We start from the raw sequence: 23,476 nt of genomic DNA, 5'->3' as shown, positions 1-23,476 counted from the left end.
TAATAGAATATACAATTTACTGTTTTTCATTTTATCTTATAGTAATACACAATACAAGATACATCCATATTTTAAACCGTTGTGTATATTTTATCACTTTGTATCAAACTTGACTTGCCTCTAATACAATATGGTGACATATCAAATACATTTTCAAATTCAACAAATTATTTTTATTATATTTTGGAAAATATATATAATAAAAACTAACAAAAAATTCTAATTTATTTGAGAAATATTGAAAATGACATCTAAATTTACTTTTTCTCTCGTGCGCGCGTGTCTTTATAAACACTTATTTTATTTACAATTGCAACATTATCTTCGTATATGTGTTGCTATTGTAAAGTGTACGTACATATATATGAAATTGTATTTACAGTAATACTTATGCTATCTTTAAATATTTTATATGGAACGACAATTGTCTCGAAGACACAATGTAGCCTAAAGTTCTAAAACAATTGTCATGTCCACATCGACCTATCATGTGTGTGCTATTTGTCCATATTTGTGCATCATAGATTACAACATATAAGATAGGGTAAATTACTATGGTGTTTTTACACTATTTTACTTAAACTATTTTTCATTATATTTTACTACTCAAAATACACAAATTTTACACTTTATCATTTTATCACTTTTTGGTGGAAAAATCCACAGAAAATCAATCACACATGTGGAGTATATGTTATTTTTGTAAGGATAAAAACATCAGTTTTATCTATTTATTTATTTATTTATTGGATAAATTCGCATTGATGAGCCTTTGGATTTTGTTGAAAGAGGACGAATTTATCCCAAAAATATTCTAAAATTGACATTTTTGTCCTTAAAAGATAGCATATGCCATGCATGTGATCACTTTTTGAAAAACTATCCATAATGATCTAGGATGGCAACGTGTAAATCTCGTGTACATTAGATCGCAAAATGTAACGAAAACTGGTTCAAATGGAAATGTGTAAAAAAATACTATAGTTCGAAAAGCAAAATGTAATTTATCCTTAGTTATACGTATCTCATAGTCGCACGTCGCGGAAATGGAATTGTTCAGAGTGAACCTTCTATATATTGACTCAAAAGTTTTACGATGAAGATATACATTATTAAGCACAATTCGGTATTGTCTATAGTGAGCTCTACCAGACACTATTGACAAGCATTCGTCCCTGCAGATGTACACTAATAATCTCATCAGCTCATATCAAGTATTCATAGTAAACTAAGAAAAGTGCATCTGGAGTATCTTTAGGCAAGTTGTTGATATACAGATAGAAGCGCAACATATCTTCTCTTGAGAGCGTTTCTTGATCGACAACATCTCCACTACGAGTCAGAACCCACAGATCACCTGACTTCACTCGCTTCAGGCTACCCCGGCAAAACGGGCAGGATTCTGACCTCATATTCCTAACATAAAGTGAAAGGGTAAATGTTAAGCAGAGGATGTGCAAAATGAATTGAAAACCAAATAAGGAAACGAAGCCGTGAATACCAGTCACGGTAGCAGTTGATGCACATTGCATGACAGCAATTAGGCAAGACCATTTTCGTACAGCGATCTAAGCAAATTCCACATTCATCTTCTCTCTCCATATCAACATCGAAAAGTTTGTTATCATCTTCCGGTTTCTTTCTGACGATTGTGTCATGGCCATGGAGTTCATTCTGATATGTATCTAGCTCTAGTGAGGTATCATATAGGTGTTCAAGAGATGGTAATATCACAGCTGCAATGTGAACCGAGTTAAGAATGAGTCATAAAACTTTTGATTTGGGTCTATAAAGAGCTCGCAATCATGCTAGAAGAATAAAGATAAAGTAAATTCATTAAAGTGATCAAGCTCCGCAGGTTCTAAGATGAAGTTAATGTTGAATGACCACCTTATCTATCTTAAGCTGGTTAGAAAGAAGAATCGTTTAATATTGAATCACTAACACGCCCTGCCGCATGCTGGCAGTATTTTTTCTTTGCCAAACTTTGCAGGTGAAACTCTTTTTTTATGAAGAGTTGGCAGTGGGATTCAAGACCTAGACCTCCTGTTTGGTTCAGCCCTGATAACACATTGAATGACTACCTCGTCTAGAAGGTTAAGCTTGTTATAGAGGAAGAATCATTTAACATTTAATATCTCTAACGATTATGCATGATAAACAAGATGCTAATTTACAAAAAATAATCGTCTTATTTCCTTTTCAGTCATATTTACAAAATAGTACCTCTATTTATCTGAAAAAGAAGGTGAAGAAAGTAACTACTAGAACATTATGCCAAAGAGCTAATATACGAATAAAGAAAGCATAAAATTGCATACCGTAGAATTGCCCAATGGTTGCTTTTCTACCATGTGAAGGATACTTCTGTTTACTCTCAAGGTGAACCTGAAGAAGATGATTAGACGAGCCCGTTATCTTTCAATTCAAGGAAAAAGATACTCAGAAAGACCTTCCTCAATATTCAAAAAGAGCAAGAACATAGAGAATCACCTTGTAAATAACTACGTGGAAAAGATTTAGATAAGTTGGAAGTAAGCATGTGCAAGAGAAGTTGAACCATTGTAATAAAAACAAATATGCGGGCGCTAAGTGATTGTAGACCAGTTTCATTTGTAGGCATGCACCACCAGTAGCTCTCGAAATAGAAGCTGCCCTGAAATGATCCATTAGGCTGTGTTAAAGCTCCACGTATGAACACAACTTCAGAACCCAGTGTAACATCATTAGAGATAAGCACGACGTGCATGCAGATACACAAATCAATGTCTGATTCAGTGTCTTATTAGATGTGGCTAATTGGCTTATATTTCTCCTCTATAAGAAAGTGCATGTAACAGTAAAAGAAACAACAGAACCTCTAGTACGTCTTTGGTTTGCACATAGTTGAATTCTTTACAAGGGTAAAAAACAAAATCGGGAAATGAACAGCTAAAGAATACATGCTGATGCAGATCACATTTCTCTGACTCTGATACAGTGGACATGAGCATGAGCTTAATATGAAAATAGCAAAACTATGGGACCACAACTCACCAAGGATTTAAAAACGACATTCTTAAATATTTTGTATATACTAGGTCGGCCAGACATGTGTAGGTTAATGTGCTTTCAAGAATAACACACAACATATATACGAAACCAGCAACTTGATTTGTCCAGAGCTGTGTGATCTAGAAAAGTTGGCACACTAAATGATCTCCAAAAGGACAATAATGTTTCAAATGTCATGCCACATCTAAACAGGAGAACCACATTTACAAACTCGAGTGACATCGTATAGGTACATATAATGGCGGATTCATGAGAAGCAAAGACAAAATAAATGCTGGAAAACAGGCCAATTCAAGAACGAATATGCTCCTTCTGGTGCTAGAGAAACAGAACTATTTGTTACACGAGTCACAAACGCATGCAGCAACAACTTTTTTTCCCTCGATTAGTTCATAATGATAAAGTAAATGTTCCCTGTAAGTTATGTAAAAAGCAAAGTTAACAACATTTCTACCCAGAAATATATGTCTAGGATGTCCAAAGGTAAGAAAATCCAATGTGCTCGGTTATGTAGAAACACCAGACAAAAGAACATGGCCTCATTAAACAGAGTCCATGCATTACTGTATGCCAACAGAAAGTCAATTAAAGAACGTAAAATTTCAATAGTAATTGGAGGAGTGGTGAAGAATACATCCATAATTTGCATTGAAATACATATTGTTCCGTGGTTCCTTTTAAAACTAATTGCAAAAGCTCCTTCAAACATATACTTTCATGTTACCATTAACCTAGAAATAGTCAAAATATAACAGAAACCGACAAAATCACAACCAGAATTTAACTATCAAGAATCCAGAAAGTACTGAAATCCCCACCGGAATTTAACCATCTAGAATGCAACAAAGTAGATCGTGGTCGCATATCAATGGTGAATGGATAAAAGCTTACAGACACAAAAGGAATTTCATCCAACAACAGTTGATGGAGAGCCACATGATCATAACAAAGCCCAAATTACCGATTCATCCCTCAATGAAAAATGTCAGGCACAAAAGAAAATAACTAAATAGGGGGCAAAAACTGCATTATGCACTTGTTACCATAAACGTACTAAGCTCGGACCTATAAACACCCCAAAAGATTGGTTGCAAAGAAAAAAGGGGGAGACTTGAGGTATAAAATTTCTCTTTTGAGTCTAGGCACCAATTCCATTGTGTTCAGACTGCTTCCAACTCCAATTGAGGGAAACTGACATTCTCCTCCTGATACAGTTTTTTTCCCCACATCACATACACAATAACGCTATACAATTCTAGTCAAACTAGCTAGGTAGCAAATGGAAAAGCAATAATTAGCAACTCTCCCCAACCCCAACCCCTTTTCTTTTCTTTTTTTTTTTTTTTCTAAGCAATAATTCAATTAAACCAATACATCTGTAACTAGCAACGAAGAATAAATTACATAAACACATAAAACGAAACAAATACTTACTAATCCAGCGACCTCATCCTTGGCCTTAACCGGTAGGCTAAGACATCATTAGTAACTCCCACCCCCTTTTACACACACTAAACGTAAAGAGAAACCACAAGGTTCACAACTTAAAAATAAATTCCAAAAAGAAAGCACCAAAACGTCCAAAAATACAAACTTTCCCAAAGAACATGCACAGGAGAAACAATTCAAACACAACAAACTTTAAGAGAGAGAGAGAAAGAAACAGAAACCCACAGCATATTGGCATGCTGAATGTCAGACTCAATTGCCCTGAGAGAATCTTGGCAAGAAGGAGCATTTTCAAGCTGATAGCAATCCATCATCACAATCCCACCAAAAATGACACCTTTCTTGGTTCTGGGCTTCAGCCCTTCTGGTCTTTTTTCCCAAGAACCAAAGAGATAATCAGCTGAAAGGGTAAAATAGGTTTAAACAGGGAATTGTTGGAACGAGCTTCCTATATAATGCACAAAGCTTACTTCCTTCCACTGACTTAGAGAGAGAGAGAGAGAGAGAGAGAGACCTATTCAATTCTAGCTCCAAAGAAGAAAATTGAATAAATGAGAAAGAGAACGGGAGAGGGAGAAGGCGGTTCTTGGTCTTTGGTTTGTTGCAGTTAATACTGATGATTTTTGTTGACTGACCAAAACTCAATAATCTCTGCCTTTGACAAATATGAAACCAAATCTTCTCTCTCAAAATCTTTTATGGGAAAATCAAAAAAGTTATGATAATTGTAGTTGTGTGGTTGTATTTTCTGATACCACCTTCACTTTTTTCCCTTTTTTATATGAGGAAAAATACTGCAAGAGTTCCGCTGCTCATACTATTTTAATTAATTGCAATTGATTTCAATAAAATATAAAGAAGATGCTGTTCAAACATATGCGTACCGTATTCAATGGAATTGATTTTCTTTTTTAAATTATAGTGTGCTTTAATTTTATTTAATATACTTATGTACAAAAAAATTTATGATTTATTTTATTTTAAAAAAGTTATGTGAATATATAAAATGTAATAAAAATATAGATTTAAAAATAAAATACTCCTCCTCGAAGTTTAAGGTTTTATTAGACGGCTAAAGATTTTTAAATTATAGTTTAGGAAATGGGAGTATTTGGTAAGTTACACTGCTATCCCTATAATTAGGTTTCATTTTGATTTTCAATTTTTGAAATTGTCATCAGAGTGAAAATATATTTATATATATATATATATATATATATTATTAGAGATGTTTATTATCTTTTTCATATTAATCATTACTTTTTTTATATATCTACCTACAGATGGAAAAATTCAATTATTAATTTTACAAACAAATAATACTTTTTTCTTTTTATAATGGTTTGACATGACATTTTCGACAATTTTAAATTAATAAAACATAGGAATATGGCGTAACTATTTACATATATTAGCGTATGAAAAATGTACCAGAATTATTTGGTAAGAAAACATTCAAATGCGTTTATGTGAGATCTTATAGAGTAATAAATTATGTAAAACTAATATAAAGTTTGTGATGAATATGGTGTGTTCATGTTAATAGTTAGATACAAATATTATACAACAAAATAGCACGCACTTGACTTTACATGATAAAGTGGTCATATCATAGCATTATATAACGTTTCTTTATCTACTTGTTCTACTCTTTCAATTAATGTCATTTTTTTTTTGTTTTAATTAATTATTATTATCAAAATTTTATAATAAATATTAATAATTATGACTGTAAAATAATTATGAGCTGTTGTTTTTGCAATCGATATCAAAATATTAGTCATGTTATAACTGAAACTTACGACATACATTATGACCATAACTAGAAACATGTCAAATATTTTTATCACGGTTAAAACTCACGACAAATGCTAAGTAATTGTGGTCGAAATTTAAATTTTGACATAGATTTTTATCTGACCATAGTATATAATTTAGTTTTCTTAATGATTCTTAAGTTGTAGAAATTTATAATATAAAATAGTGTGAGAGAAAGTGGAGTACATAGAGATACACGCACTGTGGGTGCGCTGATGGTTCGAGATGTTCAGCAGAGAATTCTTAGTGTAGAATTACCAACTACTATTAGCACTTGTGCGCTTTATCAATTATAGCGGATTCCTTGGCCTATCGAGAAAACTGCTTAAATTAAGCAAGACATATTGTACTATTATAATTTTTTACTTAATGAAATTTATCTTTATAGAAAAAAAAAAAAAAATTTAACAATTTCATCTTATCCCCATTGCATGAAATCTCAATGACAACACATAAGTTGTTTGCTTAGCTCAACCTAACTCTTTTGAGCTATAGCTATATATAACCGATCTAGTGAGTGGATTTGGTTGCCAAACTCTTTAAAGCTTTCACTACTTCATATTTTTTGTCTTCCATGCATTGCCTACCTTTAATAATATATATTTGATTAATGACATATTAATATAATTATTTTGAATTTATTAAATTTCTACAATTTTTTAAATAAAATAACGCCTGAATGAATTAAGGATTTTTATATACCCATTCTTCAATATTTTAGTTGACATATTTATTTTCTTAATTTATGCTCTAATTTCCAAAGTCCTTTATTTAAATATTTTTGCTCTATTGTTTTATTCAAACTATTTTCTCCAACTTATTTATTCAATTTTTTTAATTATAAGTTCGTTAAATTCACAATAATTATAGTAATATATTATTGATCTAGTTATTACTTGAGGTCCAATGATAAATTATTTCAATTAGAATGATTACATTTTTCTAAATTTAAAAATAAAAGGACCAAATTGTAATTAAAAAAAGTGAATGACAAATAATTTGATGTAAAAAAAAAAGAGTTTCATAAGGGTAATATAGGAAAATCAATCACAAGAGGGACTAATTTGAAATGAGTTGAAAAGATAGGGACTATTTTTAAATTAAAATCAAAGGCGACGGATTAAAATAAAATTTTATTCATTTTCAAACTATATATGCGATAATTAATGTAGATGGTAAGAAAAGTTTTTCCTTATATATAACAAACGTTAACTATCATTGATTGAAAATCTTAGCATACACCACCTTTTTTAATACAATTTTTTTATTAGCAGTAGGAATTAAATTAATTATAACAAAACAAATTGTATATATCGTAAAATTATGCTACCAATTTTTCTTTTACAAAATACTAATATATAACTGCATATAGCTAACTATTTTTAAATTATTTAAGATTAAAAATATTTAATTTTAAAGACATGATTTTTACATCTAAAAATAAGGTGAAATGACAATTTTAGACTCATAAAATAGAGGTTCAATATTTCTGATTTTTTGTTTTACAAAATTTGTAATAATTAAAAAATTTTAAAAATTCGATACATTTTAGTCGAATAAATTTAGTGAAGTAAATTTCTAAACGTGTCGAATTTTCTCAATTTTTAAATTTTTTTTTTGCCTTGATGATAAATTTTACTAACAAAAAACAAAAATCAAATATATCTTATATTTATATAAATACACGTGTCTTTATCTTTCTGGATATTATTTAAAAGAGTATAAAAAAGTAAAATGAAAATCTTGCCAACTCAGACTGTCTCAGACACAACAGCACAAGAACTGAGGAGTCCATCAACGGAAAAGGGTTTGGTTTTTCTTCTGCTTTTCAACACCAATCAACGCCTTCGCCTCTTCTCGTTCTCTCGTGCTTGAATTTCCCCCTTTCAAAGGTGACAGGTTAGTCTTTTTTCCCGTTTCCCGTTTCCTCCTCTTTTCTGTTTCTTTCTTTGTTAATCTGTGTTTCTGGGGTGGGGGTTTTGTGGGTTCTCCAGCTGCCATGCCTGTTTTTCTTGCATGCTTGGCTTATATGATTTTACCTGTGTTTTTTATGATCTTCTCTGTAAGGGTTTTTGTGAATGTTTTTGCTGGGTGATCGATTTACCGGCGTGAAAAACAGATGGTTCGCGGACGCGTCGTACGTGGTGGGCGCACAAGAAGAAATCGTGAGACTTCTAATCGAATGGAGAAAGACCCATCTCTGGTTACCGCTCGATTTTTCAAAATCATGTTTGGCACGGATTACTCAAATGTTTTGGTATACAGAGATCATCCTCTCTTCTTTTTTTTTTGGGTTGTCTCCTCTTAAAATAAGTTTTCTTTTTTTTTTTTTTGGTGTCTAATTTTGTGCATGGATTTAGCTTTCATGATGACACCTTTACTTGTTATTCATCGTCTCCTTCTCGCTATCTTGCTCTCTGCCCGTAATCTATTGTTTAAACAAATTACTCTATATGGATATATATGCGCGCCAACATGTAGTATTTGGGAAGTTTTAAGGATACCCATGTGGGTGGCTGCCCTTCTTTTTGGTTTGGGGGGGGGGGGGTGATTTTACATAGTAACCCACCATAAGGGGTCAAGAGTTACATCAGAACTTGAAAAAGAAATGCATCCATCACCATGCATGACCCTCACGTCTACACCCGAGTTGCGCTGCTAACCATGTGGATACATAGCATCTTTGCATACCTGATAGTGTCGGTATTGTTTGCCGTTTCCCATCTTTGCATCTTCAAATATAAAATCAAATCATCCAGATTTATTGTTTGCCGTACAATGAAAGTCAAAAGGTAGATCTTTGATAATGTTTTTCTTGATATAGAATGTGATAGACATGTATTTGCTTCAATGATTTTGTTACGGTTGCTCTTATCGCAGCACGATGTAATAATATCGTTTGGTTAAGTTGTAATCTGAATTGAAGTATATTGATCGACATTTTGTATACAGACAATAGAAGATGCTTTAGCTTTCCTTATTATAATGTCTTCTCACAGAAAGCTTGGGATTGCTGGTGATGTTACTATTAAAATTGCAGGACTGTCCTTGGCTATATCTTTTGTGTTTATAACCTTTGAATTTTTTGTACAGATCTATTTAAGATAATTGACCGACCTTGTTACTTCTCCTCCACAAAAGTGCTGAACTTTAAAACAGAATAAGAAATTTGACGAGCAGTATAACTCAGTAGATGCAAAATCAATTTGTTTGATTAGATAAATAACCTTCTATATATATGATTAATCAAGGTGTATGACTTGTAAATTGTACAATTAATTGTAATTTCTCAGTCTAGTTTAATATCCAATTGGTGGTTCTAGGTTGAAACCTTCAAGATGTTAGTCCTGGCATGTGATCATATTTAAATGGCTTGGGCACTTTGTTTAAATGTAATACTTTGGGCATTTTGAACCATAGTTGTTAGATGCTCAAGGTGTTTAGATCCCTTGTCCTAGGAACCATGCATAGTGAAAAGTTACACATTATCAATTTGAAGTAAAAATGCATGCTTTTCAGCATGTAAATATTGCCAGGTTGTGGTGAATCAATAGATTCACGATAACAAATAGGATAACCTAGTTTGCCAAGAAGCAAATCCAGCACATAGAAAGAAAGTTCAACTTTATTTTCTATCTTTTGTAAACAAACCTCGTTCTTTCACAACTTTTGTGCAAGAATCAACTAAACTTTAATACAGTGAACATTTTTTGCATGCTGAGCATTTTTAATTGCGGGCTGGTTGTAGTTTACCGCTTGTCCACCAAAGGAGTGGTCTTAGCTATAGCTAGTTTGCTTTTACACACAGTCTTGCCTTCAACAGTTTCTAGTAAAATTTGAAATATTGTTTTGTAAGGAACAAATTTTCTGATTTAAAATTTTTGTTCGTCAACTTCTGAAACTTATGACTTGGCAGTCGAGCTGGTTAACTATAAAAGAAAAATAACATTGACATAGTAGGAACTAATTGATTACTTTTGAGTATGTGATGCAGCTGCTTTGCCTTTTGTTCTCCGGTAAGATCCATGTGGAGAAGTTCTGCAGTCTGTGGTTTGCATTTTTTTGTTGAAGTTATATGGCTTTCCTTAGATTTGGGATTTTCTTGCAGTACCTGCCTCCCAAATTTGCTCGGACAGTGAAGCACTTGGCTGGTCAAGAAATTCAAATTGAGGATTCAACTGGACTCCGATGGTCTGTAACATTGTCACATGTTAATGGTTCCCTGGCATTCCAGAAGGGGTGGCCTAAGTTTTTTCTAGACCATGGTCTGAAGGAGGGAGAATTCGTGGTTTTTAACTATGTAAAAGGAAGCCATTTTGTTGTTCAAATATATGGAAAACGTGCGTGTGAGAGAATCAACTTTAACAACGGAACATGCAGGCCGAATAAGAGGTCAAGGAGAGGCACAGAAACAGTTTACCAAGATGCACCGATTCAGACAACTTATCTAAATTCGAGGGATAAGCCCAGCTCAGCCACTTCAGTAGCCTCTGGTTCAGAATTTCAAACTCGTCAAACCCGTAAATTGGGGGCAAAGTCTGACCATGGAAGGCTGCAAGTTCTTCCAATTCCGATAAAAATGGAGGATCCGGCTTGCATGGTCAACAGAGATGATGGACACTATCTAGGAGAAGACAGGAACTTCTTGTATGACTTATCACTCTTTGAGATGGAGAGAGAAACAGATGACAGGAACAAATTTGAGAAAGCTTTAGATACAATAACAATCCCATCTCCCCCTGAAGTTACAGAGGAGGCTAACAAATTTGAGAAAGCATTAGGCACAATGAATGCCCCTTCTGAAATTCCTGAGCAAGCTAATATGGAGAGGGACGATACTCAGATGGCTGTGATCCAGACAAATGAGAACAATGGGCATTCTGCTGACATTCCCTCTGACAAGTTTGAGGAAGCTCTGAACATAAAAGTAGCCCCTTCTCATACTGATACTGTGGAGCAGTCAAAAACAAAGGTGGATAACAGTGAGATGGCTGTGGCCCACAAAATTCAGGTTGATGGCCATTCTGGTGAGATTTCCACTGACAAGCTGGAGAAAACTTTAGACAACAAATTAGCTCTTTCTCGTACTGAAATTACAGAGCAGACCAAAATAAAGGGAGATGATACTCAAATGCGGGAGGTCCACAGTGAGCAGATTGATGACCGTACTGCTGACATTTTCACTGCCAAGCGTCATTCGAAACCATCTGACTTTAGTAACTTGAAGAAGGACATCTCTGGTGATGCTTCCAATTTCCAGAATGGTAAGGGAACTTATACCTTTCTACTTCTTTCTATTTGTCTATTATAATTCCAGATAATTGTGATGTTGTCTTCTCGTTCTCTTCATTAACCAATGATAATATAATATTCTTGTTCTTCTTTATTAACCAATGATAATCTGATGCATTAGGTAATTCCCATCTTGTGGCATCAGATAGTGAATCTCCTTCTATATGCAGTAGTAAGATTGCTGGGAGGGAAGTAAAACACAGGTGTTATGGATCTGCAGTCTCCAGTTCGGTGCTCAAGGATCGTTTTGGTTTGTATTTCTTTCTTATGTCATCTACTTTTAGTCACTAGGATTGAAGTTTGTTGCATTTTGTCTATAGTATGTACTCTTAAGCTGTATTCATGATGTTGGAATTGTAAACAGGTAAACATGCTATTAAGAAAGAGCGGGTGGAGTTGGGAGAGGAAGCCAATGGTTTACCTGAAGTATTCGGTAGTACGTTTACTTTTATTTCTTATCATTTTGTACTGTAGCAGGAACTACATTAGCTTATATTTGAATATAAGTTTTAGGAGTAATTAAATTGACCTCCCATGGAAGGTAGTGTGATTATAGACTATATCTCTTTTCTTTTCCCAAATTGCAGAAATCTCCGTCCAAGTTTTGGCTGATAGATAACCCAAATGACAGATTTAACAAGACCAAATTATCTCGCTTAAAAAATTAAAAATCTACGTAAAAGAGGTTCAATTACCTCTTTTAGGAGTTAGTGTAATTATATATTATACGTTCCTCTCTTTTCAAATTACCAAAGGCAAAAGCGGTTCGTCAAGTTTACAAGTTGATATGCTTAATTGAGAAGTTTCCATAAATGTAACTATATAACCTTTTTACATCTAACCTGAAAGGGAGGTATGTATAAGGCTTTGAATATGTTGAGGTATTGTTATTTTGTGGAAATTGTTGACGAATATTTTGTCAAAGTTCTCTGCACTTCTTATGTTTCAAAATTACACTTTGGAACTAGCAAACAAAGCACACTCGATGCATGTGCATAATTTTTTATTATATTTATTTGATTCAATGAGAGAAATGAAGATAGAATGAATACTTGATGAAAACAGCTAAAATGAATTAACTATAAATGTGCATGGATAGAAAAATTATTAATAGAACTAATTAATTAAAAGAGATATTTATTTATGAAAGAATTTAAGTAAAAAGGGCTTTTAGATACTCCACATTTTGTCAACCAAAGTAGTTACTGTAAGGCCTTGAACCTTTACTAAATAGTTAAGATATTTGTTCTTATAATATTTTAAAGACTAGGTTCCAATTATTTCATCAATCAATGGCCTTGGTTAAAAGCAAATAGCTTTCATACATAACTTTATGAAAATTGTTACAAACCGGAATGACATTAGAAGAGCTATTATTAAAAGAAGTATCAATAAATTTGAATTAGTCTAATTTCAGCTGCGTTGTTCACTGCAGCTCTCTTTATATAGTTTCACCTCATGATATGATTTAGTCAGACTTATGCATTTTTTTCTTCCACATGAAAACTTAGCAATGTAAATAGGGATGAGAAGACAAAATAAGATCGTGTTGAATTGTCATCCAATAAATGCATAGAAACATATTACCTTATTGTTGACCAGGTATAAATTTAATTCCTTAGAAAATGCGCCTTTTTGACTTTGACAAATTACAAATAGAAAAACCAATATTGGACAACATCATCAGCTTCCATATGGAGGTCAGATGAGACGGAATGCCAGCTAGATTTTGTTAACTTTCAGAGGAAGGGGGTGGAGTACAGTCTATTATTACACTTTCTCAGGAGATTATTGTAATTAACATAGGTTTTTATGGTCATTCTCTGTATCAAGTCCTCATGAACACATGCACACAAGCCTATTAATTTTATGTAAAATTGACTCAAAATGTGCAGCTGAAGAGCCAAATATGGTAAGGGAATATGCTAAGATGTTTCCTCCTGCGGTAAAAGTTGAACCTGATCTGTATGATACAAGTCAACTGGTTACTGTTTGTGCATTTTCCACAGAAGTGAAAAGCCTATGTTACCTGGTATGCTTTTTGTTGGCACAAGATTTCTTTTCCCCGTTTACTTAATCTGAACTGACACTATTTTTGGTTATTTCATCTTTACGTTACCTTATTCCTGACACCGTTAGTGTTTGTTTTTTTAATTGCTTACCTCCTGCCCATGCATTATGATATATTTATCTGTTGTGACTATAAGTGATAGAAGATAGGATAAAATGCATCTAATTCAGGCTCTTGATTTTTCTTCTTTTGCATCTTAATATCATGGTTTAGTTGCAATCACATATTTTTTAGATAGAAAGTAAACAGAACTTTTTGTTTGTGATGGGATGTCTTATTAGACCAGGCTAATCATGAAATTATTCAGAATATGGTTATAGTTTTAGATGTTGTATACATTAAGATTTCTGGTGATTTGATTATTTTAATATGTTATCTGACCATAATACTCATTGTGAATAAGTGAATGTGCAGTACAACTATACTAAAATATTTTGGGATTGCTTGTTTTGAACTGGATGCTTGCTGGTCAACATCTGCTAGTCCAACCAACTTCCCCCTTGTTCTTTGACATCTTGAAGTCATAGTCCTTTGGTTTCTTGAAGTTATCACAAACTTGTTTTAGCAGCAACGAAAATCACTATGATCTTGCATAAATCCGAGCACTCTTACTGTTTAATGGCGTGAGTGAGATAAGCACAACCAACCAAAATCCTAGTAAGCCTTTGGTCGACCATCATTATCCTGCAATTTTTCACTTGGCATTATTTGTTGAACATGTGAAATTTACAGTTGCAGTTGAAACATGTGAAATTTGTTGAACAAGTCCTTGATGTACTTCTCTTGCAAAAGAAAGATATCCCCTTACTGTGCTTAACTTGAAGGCCAAGAAAGTATTTAATTAAGCCAAGATCAGTCATCCAAAATCTTCTATGATTTTCAACTTGAATTCTTTCAGCGATTGTCCCATAATAGATAAAGTCATTGAGATATGTAAAAACTACTAGAAAATATCTACTTCTCTTCTTAACATACAGAGCTGCTTCAATATTGCTTTTCCGAAAACCATTTTCAGGAAAGTTGTCACTCTTAGGCATAGAGTATAGGGGCAAGGCACTGGTCTATAGTTCACTCGAGGGTCGCGATTTTTTGGGGGACACCCCCACTAAAAGACCCCCCCCCCCCCCCCCCCCCGTTTGTCAGTCAATCGCGCCTTCCAACTAGGAAGCCGCTCTCTCCTTCGATCGCTGCGCTAGGCCCGCTGACTTAACCGTTCCTGCCTTCCCACTAGGAAGTCAGTCACTGTCCGCTACACTGGATTAAGTCGTTCCTGCCCCTTCGGGTAAAATGTAGTTCCATCTGCAAGGTGCCTGTGTAGTCCATACAGTGCCATTCTTGGTCCCTCAACTGTATTCTCCTCTTTACTCTTCCCTGATCCCTTTCTCTTCCTAATTCCCCAAAAAAAAGGTGCTGAAAGAGTCTAGTCGTTTCTGTAATATGTTACTATCTTTTGGTCTGTATTTTGCTTTGTTGGAATTTGTTGCCATTGGCTCCTATACTTGCATATTCCCTTGACTTCTCATTTATGCTCTTGTAGGAGTTGCCGATTCCCATTCCATCAGTTCGAGGACGGAGAGATAGAGCACGAGGGAAGGTTGTGTATCTGAGAGACTCATCTGGGCGTCTCTGGCCAGTTCTCTACCCTGACCCATCCCCTGTTAAAGCTTTGACTGTTAACTGGAGAAACTTTTGCGAGCAAAACGACATCAAGCTGGGAGACAAGTGCAGGTTTCAAGTGGAGGACATTATGCTTTGCATTTATAAAGTTGATGTTATTAACTGATTTGGCAAATCTCCCGGTAAGTGATTCAATGTCTTTCTGAACCTAACTTAGTCCAAAGGTCGAATCTGTGGACGGCATAATGTGAATATTCTAGGCATGTTTTAGTCTCTTGTGGTGGACATCCTATGTCCTATACATTTGAAGATCTATGACGTGACTCTGAGCCATCTTTTGGACTAATCTCTACATTTTTTTGTAGTCGCTTGCTATTACAATTCCCGTTGTATGAAATCATGTTTCTATCATGATTTGGTGCTTCTGATAGCTGTTTATTCTCTTATTCGGTGTGTAAAAGGTTGTGCATTTCGTTTTCCCTTGTAAGAAATTAATGTACCTGGAATTTGCTCAACTTCTGTTTGGCTTTGTGAGGCAAAATATGCCTTCTTTCACACACACACATTTACAACCTCTGGAGTTCATTTCTGCCAGTGCAACTGCTGCAGTGTGTAGTAGTACTTGCACAATCATCCTCACTCAGCTACTTCACACACTTCAAGTTTCGTACGGCTCCCTCAACAGCCCCTGAAACAAGGTTGGGAATCGGAAGAACATAGCCTAAAAGCAGAAGTTGACAACATTTGCCAATGTTGTCACAAATGCCTCTTGCTAGTTGCTATCTTCCTCTTCTTGATTTCGTAATCCCCAAAGCTATCTTCGGTCTTCTTCTCCTTCATCAGATCCAACCACTCCAACATCGCTTAGATACCATTAGATTCTGCTCATTACTGATTAAGTATCTCAATCTTGAAGCACCATTCTGTCGACCCGGATAACTGAAGATAGAGAATTATGTAATGTCAAACCTTGTTGCATGTAACATGATGTTGAAAATAATGTGAAGTGGATATGTACGCATCATAAATAGAATCCTCGACAACTTTATTCTTCAACATTTTTCTTCAATCTACAGAGGAATCTATAATGATAAACGAGAATAGATGTAAATATGTGGCAAGCTATTTTTTGAATAAAATGAAATACTTAAGTATATAAACATTCAATAGGATGCATGTATTGTAATGGGCTTATGTCAAATGGCAAGTGAATAATTTGATACTCTATCGGGCCCAAGTCAAAATGGCAAGTGAATAATTTGATACTCTATCGAGTCAAAGAAAGTTGGAAGAAATACTTCTCCCAATTGCATGTAATCACGTCAAAATGGCAAGTGAATAATTTGATACTCTATCGAGTCAAAGAAAGTTGGAAGAAATACTTCTCCCAATTGCATGTAATCACATGATTGAGAATCTCACAAGAGGAGTAAATAATCTTTCAGTTTCTTCATTTCACCTCATTGAGATCTAGTGTGGTCGATTTGAAGGCTTCCAATAAAAGATTAACCTCAATCAAGTCACTCTAAATAAAATCAAATAATATTTTCTTGAATGCAATAGGGATTAAATTTTGCATGAAAATATGATGATTGGACTTTTCATATCATGCAATTTCCATTTATGTTTAAGTCTACGCGTCTCCCAACATTAAAAGTGTACCAATTGAGAAATTTCAAATACTTAACTCACTCGCACACTGATCTCTCCCGAGGAGATAAGTCACTTTAGATATGATTGATCTATCTTAATCCATTTTGAGTTGTAAACGATTGCATTATACTCTTGTATCTTTATGTGCCTTCGAATTTTTGTTTCTTTGTTTGATGTCAATCACAATGTTAAAAATATTGTCAAAAATAATATTTTTTTTGTGTACGTCATTAAGATTGAGATGTATCATAATTTGTATTCCAATATGAGAGATCTCTAATCATGCTTCTTTCCATCCGCTTTTTCATCAAACGGGTGAATTGAGGATTTTCAACCAAAACAAAATTCACAAAAAACAGTGTAACACATGAATTGACCTATCAATGTAAGCATAAACCCTATTGACTATAAACCCAACCAGCAAATTAATCAAGAAGCAATAAAACTTTTAACTTTTCTTTTACACCCAAATTTCAAAAAAGTACTCAAATTTAAAGTCACTATATATAACACGTTAAGTTTATTAATTCAACTTTTCTCTTCCTATTTCAGGGGGAGGAAAACACAAATTACCATATCCCATCTTGCCTTTCCTTTGCCATTCTCGTTCACAGCACTTAAGCCAAACCACAGAAACTTGGACAAATTTGAATTGGCTACAATTTTGAACTTTGGGGAATTAGGGTTCTGGATGAAAATGAGATTTCGAGCTAAGCTTGTGAAGTTCAAATAGAAAAGAAATTGGGGTTCTAGGGTTCTATAAACAGAACAAAAAGTTAGGGATTTTTATCTTTGAACTAATAACATTGACTTCTAAAAACTTTAATCAAACAACTTTCATGTACGTCCAAACGTTAAGGTTTTACGATTATTTAACAACAGGAACTAAAAGTAACTATTTTTTTTAAAAAAAATTGAAGTACCGCAATTAATACTATGGAAACATAGAGCACTATAAAAGCTAAGTTAATTGAAAGAGAGAGATGTCGGGAAGAGAGATGGGAAAGAAGAGAGCGAGCCCAGTACACAGTATTTTTCTTCTTCTGATGGCGCTGCAACTCTTTTCTGCTACTTCATCTCTTTCTCACTCTTACTCTGACGAGGTAAATCTTGTCTTAAACCAAGAATCAACAATCCACAGAATGAATGTAGAAAATTTTGATGAAATGGGTAAATGATAACTTTTGTGAACTTTTGAGTGCAATCTTTATTCATCCAATTGGATTCCTGTGTATATTACTCAATTGAGTTGGCTTGCTATGTGGGCTTGGGAATCTTGAGTCTTTGTACTTTTCTGTATTATGAGAGTGAATAAAGGAACAATCTTTTGGAAAGAAGTAAAGAAAATTCAAAAGATTATTACCCATTGGTTAGTTGCTAAGTTAGTTTCTTGGGATTTCTGCTGTTGGTGTCATTCTCAGCATATTGTGGTTGTTTTAAGTACCGAAATGGTGGCAGAGGTATGGCCAATTCTGGGCTAATGTCCCTGACCTCAATAAGGAATTTTGCATGAAGTGGAGCCCGAAATGAAAACAATAGAAAATAAGAAGCTGCCTAAGTTCGAGCTTTTGGATTAGAGGGAAGGCAGGAATTTCTCTTAAAAAAATTTGAGATAGCCCATTATCCTGCTGCTAGTTTTGCTAAATTTTTCCTACTTATTTTGGTGTCACTTCTGCCACTTCCCTAATGGAAAAGCCTCATCATTTTTGAGCATTTTCACTCTGTTTTCACTCAAGTTGCATCTCTGTCATGTGAATTTTTCTATGATGAAATTATAGTAGGTTTTCACAGTCATGTCTTCCATGGCTGAAGAGTGCTTAAGTTTGCATACAAGATATTTACTTTTGAACTCATTCATTAACACAATAAATTTAATTGTGCCACAGGGTATTGACGAGACTGCTTCTAGGTAACTTCTTTCATATACTCTTGAGTTCTATCTTGTTGATTGTTTTAACATCCTACTGCATTTTTCCACTGTTTTCTTGCTTCTTATTTTTTGTGTTGGTGGTTCTTATGCAGTTGTGCATTTGATCGATATATCTGATTTCTCTGTTGAAATATGTGTATAAGTAATGATATGGTTGAATGCAGTCTACATATTGTTAGTGCCATCTAATCCGTATAGCATGCATATGTATATGGTGAGCCGAACAAAACACAACATCGCGACTAGGCATGTGGACATGAAAAGATATAATTATAGTTAAATGTAACATATTAATAACAAGACTTGTAATAACTCAACCAGTTGAACATATGTGAAACGTCTATTAAGAAGGGTTTGTGTGCGAAAAAAGCAAGCTGAAGTACATTATTCACATCATAAAAACGTAAACTTAGCATGCGGCGCCCACGTGTGTTTTCTACTTGTTTTTTCTTTTCAAGCATTTACATGTTTTTAGAGTGTCAGACAGAGATCTGTGTAGAACTATGTTGAGTATAGGTTTACTTAGAAATGTCCATCCACTGTAGCTTCTAACTTTTGTTTGATGCTTAGAACTCTTAAAGAGGAGGAACCTCAAGTTCATTGTTCCAGAGAGAGGAGTCGAGCAGCCTGGAAAATTATAGAGGAGGTATAAGAAAATGTAAAGTGTCTTTCATTCTACATATGTATAGTCTGGCTGACGTCCTTTATTAACTTTGAAAAACCGTTTTGCAGTATCTGTTGCCTTTTGTGGAACGAGAGAAGTATCAACTTTCAAGCCAGTGCAGACTTCACCCAAACAATGATATATTTAGGGACCAAGAGGAACATAAGATTCACATAGACATAAATGATTGGCAGTGTGGGTATTGTAAGAAAGTCTTCCGAGCTGAAAAATTTTTGGATCAGCACTTTGACAACAGGCATTACAATCTTCTAAATGTTGTATGTCACATTGTCTTTCCTTTCATTATTTAAGATGCTTAATGATGGTCTAGAGCTGCTTGTGTGATTTTGTTAAGTTTGATGCTGATCAGTAATTGAATGCTTAAACTCTACACGAAGTTCTTTTTTGTAAGACTATGTTTATATGCTTTTTTCTCCTAAGTTATGATGCATATCTTGGAGTTCATTGGTCCAATTAGATAGTTTTATTCATTTTTCTGGCATTTCAAAGTTTAAGAATAGATCATTGTTTATTCATAATTCCCACTTCATTCAGAAAACTTTGTATTAACCCTGAACATACTTGAACTCAAAACATGAAGAAAGAAATCCTTTTAAACATTTCGGTATATGAACTTCAGTTGATGATTAAAGATATCTTGGATGGTTAAGTTTGCCTGATTTTATTTGGTTATAGGAAGTTTGGTTGAATAAGTTTCTTGCATATGCTAGGTACTTCTGAGGTTTTGAGAGGTCTATTAGAGAGTGGAGCCTAACTGAACGTTACACTGAAGCCCAACTATTGTCTATATATGGACCGACATTACTTTATTTCAGGGATAAATTTGTAATTTAGAACCCTCTAAGGATCCCTAGTATAAATGGCATACAGTCTGGCTGTTTGTTGTAATTATAAGAAATCTATTCTGGTAAGAGGACTAGAGCGACCATGGGATAGAAGTATTTTCGGAACAACATAACATCTTTTTGTCTTGCATTAAGTAAAGAGATCTATTCATTGATAAGAAAAAGAAAAACGTGAATGGGGAGCAGAAATATAAACATTAGTCTCGGAGTTAGCCTCAGAGGAAGAAGAGACTTTCTAGAGGAATGGGAATAAGAGCTGATGAAATTAATGCTTGTTTAATTTTCATTCTTATTTTGGAAAATGGTTCACAATCTGTTTAAGATTCCTTACCAATGTTGAAGATTAGAGATATTGGTGCACTGGAAAGGAAAGGATTCTAATTTGATGTGGCTTCTGATTGATGATCATGCTATGATCTTGTCCTGCTTCAGACTTTAGTTTGATGACTTTTGGCGCAGTTGTGTCACCTCCGGTGTTGGTGGACTGCTAAGTTCCCTTTTACTACTTTTAGTGTACTGTATCAATTAGCGCAGAGGAAATTGATTATTATGATACTAGATATGATCAGCTGTCATTTGAGCTTGCTGAGCAATTTCGGACTTGTTCAGTCTGAGTTTTAAGTTGAATATAAGATATTCCATTGTGCTATGGTGTTGCAATATTATGTCACATCATTTCTATATATATGCAGAGTCATGGCAAGTGCTTGGCAGACCTCTGCGGAGCTTTGCACTGTGATTTTGTAATGAAGTCACAATCTCGTAAAACAAAGTGCAATCCTGCTGCAGCTGCTAGGAATCGTCACTTATGCGAGGTCGTTCTCAGTTCTTGATACTTTATATTGTATATTTACTACAATTTTCCCCTAGTTAATTTCTAGTTCTCTCTTTGCAGGATCTTGCTGATAGTTGTTTTCCTGTTAATGAGGGTCCTTCAGCTGCTCGTCTTCATGGTACCATTTTTATGTCCTATAAAATCATGCAATGGACTTCGGTTATTCATGTTTGTTGACTATGTGGTAATATTCTAGAATTTTTTCTACGCCAATTTTGCGATGCCCACAGTTGCTCAAGAGGCCGAAAACCTTTCTCTGGGGGAGGCCGGGTAAGTTATTGTTCACTGAAAGCCAGTAACTCGAGTGTGCTGCGGAAAAACTTAAAAGAGTGAAATTTTTATAGATAACTTTGTGAAACTAATGCAAAATCAAATAAACGTGCCAGTTAAATTACACCTCCTGAGGGTCTGATATATTAAAAGAAAGAACTCCTGATTCTGAAAGATTATGCTGCATCCCACACATTCATGTTTTTCATTGCAGATTCTTCGGTAAAGATTAGATGACCAAGCAGGAGTCTGTAATGTAAATATGACTAAAACGGTGTGTTGTATAGTTTTCCAAAGTCAGGGGATTTTCTATAATATGCTCATTCCCAAAGGATATCTATTTAATTTTTCCTTAATAACTAGGTCCTTTTGATCATTGAAACTGAAGAGGGATGATTGAATTGCACTGACCTACTATATGTCGGAGGTTCTTGTTTGACACATTATCATCATATTCTGCTTAAATCTCATTTCTTCCATGTACAGAAGCATACCAGTGTCCTTTACTTGGCGACTTCAATATTGATTTTGATGCTCCTTCCCATATTCTACTTGATTGTATACTTGTATATACGGTGATGTTCTCTCCTATGAGTTGCCAAATCCATATATTCCATTAAAACTTCTAAATGTGCAGATCTTGCTTCTCATATTTCTGTTTATATGTTGCAGAGAAATGAGAAAGGGAACACAACAGCTTAAGCGCATCTCAAAACCTGGAAGAAAGCCAAAGCCCTCGTGATATCAACTGGTATTAGTTTCTTCTAAATGTTATAAATTTGCTCTGTAAATTGTGAGTTTTTTGTTTGTTTATTTTGCTTTTCTCTACATGGAGATGTCGGTACAAAATAGTGGAGGGAAATTGGTAAAAATAAAATAGCCCTTTCCTTATTAAGAATATCTAGTCGATTAGTTAAACTGTCAATGACGTTCTTGCTTAAGATGAGAGACAAACAATGCCCTCAGAGCTTCATGTTTTATGATCCTCACTACTTGGGAGTTGACAATTTCTAAGCAGAATTAGTGAAAATCTCAAAAACTCTATAGTTTATGTCTTCACCGGCATGATGGCTTGGAAAATTTTGCGATTTGATCCAAAGTGATCTGCAGTTCTTGTTTTGTTAAGTGGCTTCTGTGTTGAAATTACTGCCTGCATTATGTCATTACGTCTTACCTCTTGTCATGGGGGTTGGTTGTCTCGACTGGTTTATCATGATTCCAAGTTATGACGGATGTGGTGATTATGGCAATGAGAGATTTGCATTTTGTAATACTGGGTAAAATTTTGTAATTAATCGCTCAAGGGTCATATCCCTTTTTGTCATATTACATGATATCTTTGTGTGCTAATGTTTCAGGTTTAGTTGTTTGCATATCAAATAACAAAATAGATGAGGAATGAGCACCCTGAGGTTGCTCTACACGCAATCTCCAACCGGAAATGCATTTACCACAAATGACCTGAGAAATCGAAAGTTGCACCTAGTGAAATGAGTTGTTATATATATATATATATATATATATATATATACACTTCTAGTTTTTCTTCTCTTCTTTTCTTTTTTGACTAGCATTCCCTGAAGCATCACCTTGTACACAATGCATCAAAAGGCGTTCTGTCAGTTTTTAAATTGATTGGTAGATTTGTTCAATTCCTACAGTAGGATAATGGCATGTGGTTCAACTATGTTCTTTCTTGAAACATTTGTATGGTACTTTTGAATTGATCCCCTTACTTTATGGAGTATTACTATTTTTACTGTGCAGCTTTGGGTGCCCTTTTGTGGTGATTACATTACTCTTCCCACTTTTGTATGCTTGTATCATAAGACCATCATCCACTATGGTGAATAAATCCAGAACAAACCATGGCATGAGCATATACATGCAAGAAATTGTGATGTTAAGCATTTTCCTTAGGAGATTTCCTCTTCATTTCAGCTACTTTATTATCTTC

General features: G+C 34.4%; 3 protein-coding genes across 6 annotated transcripts; 2 read left to right on the top strand and 1 right to left on the bottom strand.

The window, feature by feature from the left end:
- Nucleotides 1-1,038: 1,038 nt before the first annotated feature.
- On the bottom strand, nucleotides 1,039-5,207 carry LOC105166405 (E3 ubiquitin-protein ligase AIRP2). Its single transcript, XM_011085745.3, has 5 exons — nucleotides 4,729-5,207; nucleotides 2,494-2,656; nucleotides 2,322-2,388; nucleotides 1,502-1,736; nucleotides 1,039-1,416 (listed from the first exon to the last, which is right to left on the bottom strand). The coding sequence occupies exons 1-5, from the start codon at nucleotides 4,815-4,817 to the stop codon at nucleotides 1,206-1,208; spliced, it is 765 nt and encodes a 254-aa protein (XP_011084047.1). The 5' UTR covers nucleotides 4,818-5,207; the 3' UTR covers nucleotides 1,039-1,205.
- Nucleotides 5,208-8,077: 2,870 nt separating this feature from the next.
- Nucleotides 8,078-15,712, top strand: LOC105166397 (uncharacterized). 3 transcript variants are annotated; one of them, XM_011085739.3, is made up of 7 exons: nucleotides 8,078-8,213; nucleotides 8,441-8,578; nucleotides 10,430-11,585; nucleotides 11,735-11,863; nucleotides 11,978-12,049; nucleotides 13,509-13,645; nucleotides 15,222-15,712. In XM_011085739.3, the coding sequence occupies exons 2-7, from the start codon at nucleotides 8,441-8,443 to the stop codon at nucleotides 15,465-15,467; spliced, it is 1,878 nt and encodes a 625-aa protein (XP_011084041.1). In that variant the 5' UTR covers nucleotides 8,078-8,213; the 3' UTR covers nucleotides 15,468-15,712. The 3 variants fall into 3 exon arrangements, with proteins under 3 accessions (XP_011084041.1, XP_088740604.1, XP_088740601.1); XM_088884478.1 differs by having other exon boundaries at nucleotides 8,078-8,220; nucleotides 11,978-12,046; XM_088884475.1 differs by having other exon boundaries at nucleotides 8,078-8,220.
- A 2,169-nt stretch (nucleotides 15,713-17,881) lies between these two features.
- LOC105166382 (uncharacterized) lies at nucleotides 17,882-23,285 on the top strand. Of its 2 annotated transcripts, XM_011085722.3 has the most exons (10): nucleotides 17,885-18,057; nucleotides 18,841-18,863; nucleotides 19,455-19,530; nucleotides 19,617-19,826; nucleotides 21,107-21,229; nucleotides 21,310-21,367; nucleotides 21,446-21,519; nucleotides 22,006-22,094; nucleotides 22,192-22,270; nucleotides 22,878-23,285. In XM_011085722.3, exons 1-9 carry the CDS (start codon nucleotides 17,938-17,940, stop codon nucleotides 22,259-22,261), a joined length of 843 nt encoding a protein of 280 aa, XP_011084024.1. In that variant the 5' UTR covers nucleotides 17,885-17,937; the 3' UTR covers nucleotides 22,262-22,270; nucleotides 22,878-23,285. The 2 variants fall into 2 exon arrangements, with proteins under 2 accessions (XP_011084032.1, XP_011084024.1); XM_011085730.3 differs by lacking the exon at nucleotides 22,006-22,094 and having other exon boundaries at nucleotides 17,882-18,057.
- Nucleotides 23,286-23,476: the final 191 nt, after the last annotated feature.

This window comes from Sesamum indicum, linkage group LG1 (assembly GCF_026168435.1).
Source record: "Sesamum indicum cultivar Baizhima isolate 11 linkage group LG1, ASM2616843v1, whole genome shotgun sequence".
NCBI lineage: Eukaryota > Viridiplantae > Streptophyta > Magnoliopsida > Lamiales > Pedaliaceae > Sesamum > Sesamum indicum.
The sequence above is the reverse complement of the archived record's forward strand: the minus strand, read 5'-3'. Positions and strand labels throughout refer to the sequence as shown.

Excerpts from the sequence above, each read along its gene's own strand:
- LOC105166397 (XM_011085739.3), top strand. The coding sequence starts at position 8,441 with ATGGTTCGCGGACGCGTCGTACGTGGTGGGCGCACAAGAAGAAATCGT. Across the intron at positions 11,864-11,977 it reads GGTGCTCAAGGATCGTTTTG|GTAAACATGCTATTAAGAAA; the intron begins GTTTGTATTTCT and ends AATTGTAAACAG. Across the intron at positions 12,050-13,508 it reads TTTACCTGAAGTATTCGGTA|CTGAAGAGCCAAATATGGTA; the intron begins GTACGTTTACTT and ends CAAAATGTGCAG.
- LOC105166382 (XM_011085722.3), top strand. The coding sequence starts at position 17,938 with ATGTCGGGAAGAGAGATGGGAAAGAAGAGAGCGAGCCCAGTACACAGT. Across the intron at positions 21,230-21,309 it reads GGAATCGTCACTTATGCGAG|GATCTTGCTGATAGTTGTTT; the intron begins GTCGTTCTCAGT and ends CTCTCTTTGCAG. Across the intron at positions 21,368-21,445 it reads TTCAGCTGCTCGTCTTCATG|AATTTTTTCTACGCCAATTT; the intron begins GTACCATTTTTA and ends GTAATATTCTAG.
- LOC105166405 (XM_011085745.3), bottom strand. The coding sequence starts at position 4,817 with ATGATGGATTGCTATCAGCTTGAAAATGCTCCTTCTTGCCAAGATTCT. Across the intron at positions 2,657-4,728 it reads ATTCAGCATGCCAATATGCT|GGCAGCTTCTATTTCGAGAG; the intron begins GTGGGTTTCTGT and ends GGATCATTTCAG. Across the intron at positions 1,737-2,321 it reads AACCATTGGGCAATTCTACG|CTGTGATATTACCATCTCTT; the intron begins GTATGCAATTTT and ends TTCACATTGCAG.